Source organism: Penaeus monodon, unplaced genomic scaffold (genome assembly GCF_015228065.2).
Source record: "Penaeus monodon isolate SGIC_2016 unplaced genomic scaffold, NSTDA_Pmon_1 PmonScaffold_9900, whole genome shotgun sequence".
NCBI lineage: Eukaryota > Metazoa > Arthropoda > Malacostraca > Decapoda > Penaeidae > Penaeus > Penaeus monodon.
In genome coordinates, this window is record NW_023665326.1 from 10,001 (window position 1) to 12,388 (window position 2,388).

A 2,388-nucleotide genomic window follows, 5' to 3' on the forward strand; every position below is an offset into this window, starting at 1 on the left:
ATACGTACATATATAAACACACACACACACATATATATATATAAATGTATGTATGTATACATGTATATACATACATATATGCATATATATATACACGTATGTATATATACATACACATGCATGTATATATGTATATAGGAAATAATTTATATACATATGTATATAAATAGATGCTTCTAATGTGTTTTACATACACATAATACTGACTTACCTTTTTCTCTTTGACCTTAATGGCCATACCCGTAGCCGCCTCCATGGCCTTTGCCATATCCACCGCCTCCATGACCATAAACCACCTCCTCCGTGGCCATATCCACCTCCACCATGTCCTTTTCCGTATCCACCACCGCCGTGTCCGTATCCACCTCCGCCGTGGCCATATCCACCTCCTCCGTGTCCGTAACCACCCCCTCCGTGTCCTTTTCCGTATCCACCTCCTCCGTGGCATATCCACCTCCATGCCCTTGCCATATCCACCCCCGCCGTGTCCTTTTCCGTATCCACCTCCTCCGTGTCCGTATCCACCTCCTCCGTGTCCGTATCCACCTCCCCCGTGTCCGTATCCGCCTCCTCCGTGTCCAGATCCACCTCCGTGACCTTTACCGTATCCACCAGGTGTCGGTCAGCGAGCGTGGCCGCCAAGATGCAGGCGACAGCCAGCCCGAATAGAATCTGAAAGCAAATTGAAAGTAAACAGCTCATTTGAAACAGAAAATATCTATTTAGAATTCGGTTTTCCTTCATTTCCTTATTTATTTCATCTGAATCGACACGTAATAATTTGTCTTTTGCAACATATTCACACGCCATTTCGGGTTTTCGTCACTTACAGTCGGGACACCATCGCCTCCCCTGTCTCGAACGGCTCCTGGGAAAGCGAAGCATAAATGCCCCTAAAAGACTCCTCACGTGTTTTTATACTAAATCGTTTCTGAAAAATGATTTTGATGTCACGGGTTGGTTGGTTATCCGGACAACACCCGGGTCATGTCACGTGCTATTGAAAAGAAAAATTCTTGTGACGGAATACAATAAGAATAAAAAATATGCTGCAACATACATATATCTGTACTGTCTGTCGTGGGTGTGCGTACATGTATGTAACTTAAATTCATGTATTTTGGGATTCCTGACCAGGAATGACAAATGGCAGACAAAAAATATGTTCATACCCATATCTCACCATATTCGAAAGGGATAATTAAGTATTTTAGCACCCACAACCAAAAAGTGAGAAGATTGGAAGAGTTTACACCAATTTTTGGGGAAAACCAATAGCTCAAGTGAACATTCTAGTGGGGTTTTCAATAAATCAGTTTATACCAAAATACCTTTACCAACGTCTTATGATTTTAAGGATTCAAAGCAAATACATTGTCGGATTTAACAGAAAAAGGAAATTAAATGGCTGTTTTCATTTTTTCCCGAAGCTTCTGTTTCGTATGTAATGCATATTTAAAAAGTCTGTAAATTCATTTTATTTTCTGTTTTTTTTTTTAAAAAGAAAATACCATTGCATTGTTTTCATTTACACTCAAAAAACTGTGATAGAAATAAGCCCTATGTGAAAAAAAGAAAAAGAAAGAAAAAAAAAAAGAAAGAAAGAAAGAAAAAAAAAACACACCCGTAAAACACACAATTATATATATATATATAATATATATTATATATATATATATTTTATAATATATATAATATATAATTTTATATATATACACCACCACTTGCACTATTCACATATTAATTTATATCTTAAAATATTTTATAAAATTATATTTATATATATAAAAATATTTATTATAATATACACCATATATGCATATATTTACACACACAACACACACAACCACAACACACACACACACACACACCCACCACACACACACACACACACCACACACCCCCACACAAAAAACACACAAACACACACAAACACACACAACACAACACCACACACACACCAACACACCCAAACAAACCCCACACACACACCCCACACCACACACACACACACACCACACACATATATATCCAATAAGCATAGAACACATATCGCATACATACTACATACCACAACACAACCAACACCACACACCACACACACATAATATTTTATATTATTAATATATATTATATAATAAATTTTATTTTAGGGATATGATAAATATAATACAATAATATTTAATAATTATATATATATATATATATATTATATATATTTTTACATGCAATATATAGCATAATATATATATAAAATTATATATATATATAAATTTTGTGTGTTGTGTGTTGTGTGTGTGGTCTGTGGTGTGAGTATGTATGTATGTATGCGTATTGTGTATCTATGCAAAATTGGGTTTATGTTTGTGTGTGTGTGTGTGTGTGTGT

The 2,388-nt window shown here is 35.6% G+C and overlaps 1 protein-coding gene across 1 annotated transcript in view; it reads right to left on the reverse strand.

Annotated features, from left to right (window-relative positions):
- Window positions 1–1,176, reverse strand: part of LOC119572151 (cold and drought-regulated protein CORA-like) — a 6,010-nt gene extending 4,834 nt beyond the window's left edge. The window contains exons 1-3 of the mRNA XM_037919131.1: window positions 1,173–1,176; window positions 831–868; window positions 212–672 (exon numbers count right to left, since the gene is read on the reverse strand). Coding sequence (XP_037775059.1) covers window positions 212–672; window positions 831–868; window positions 1,173–1,176 — 503 coding nt within the window. The remainder of the gene's footprint in view (window positions 1–211; window positions 673–830; window positions 869–1,172) is intronic.
- Between the last annotated feature and the right edge of the window lie 1,212 nt (window positions 1,177–2,388).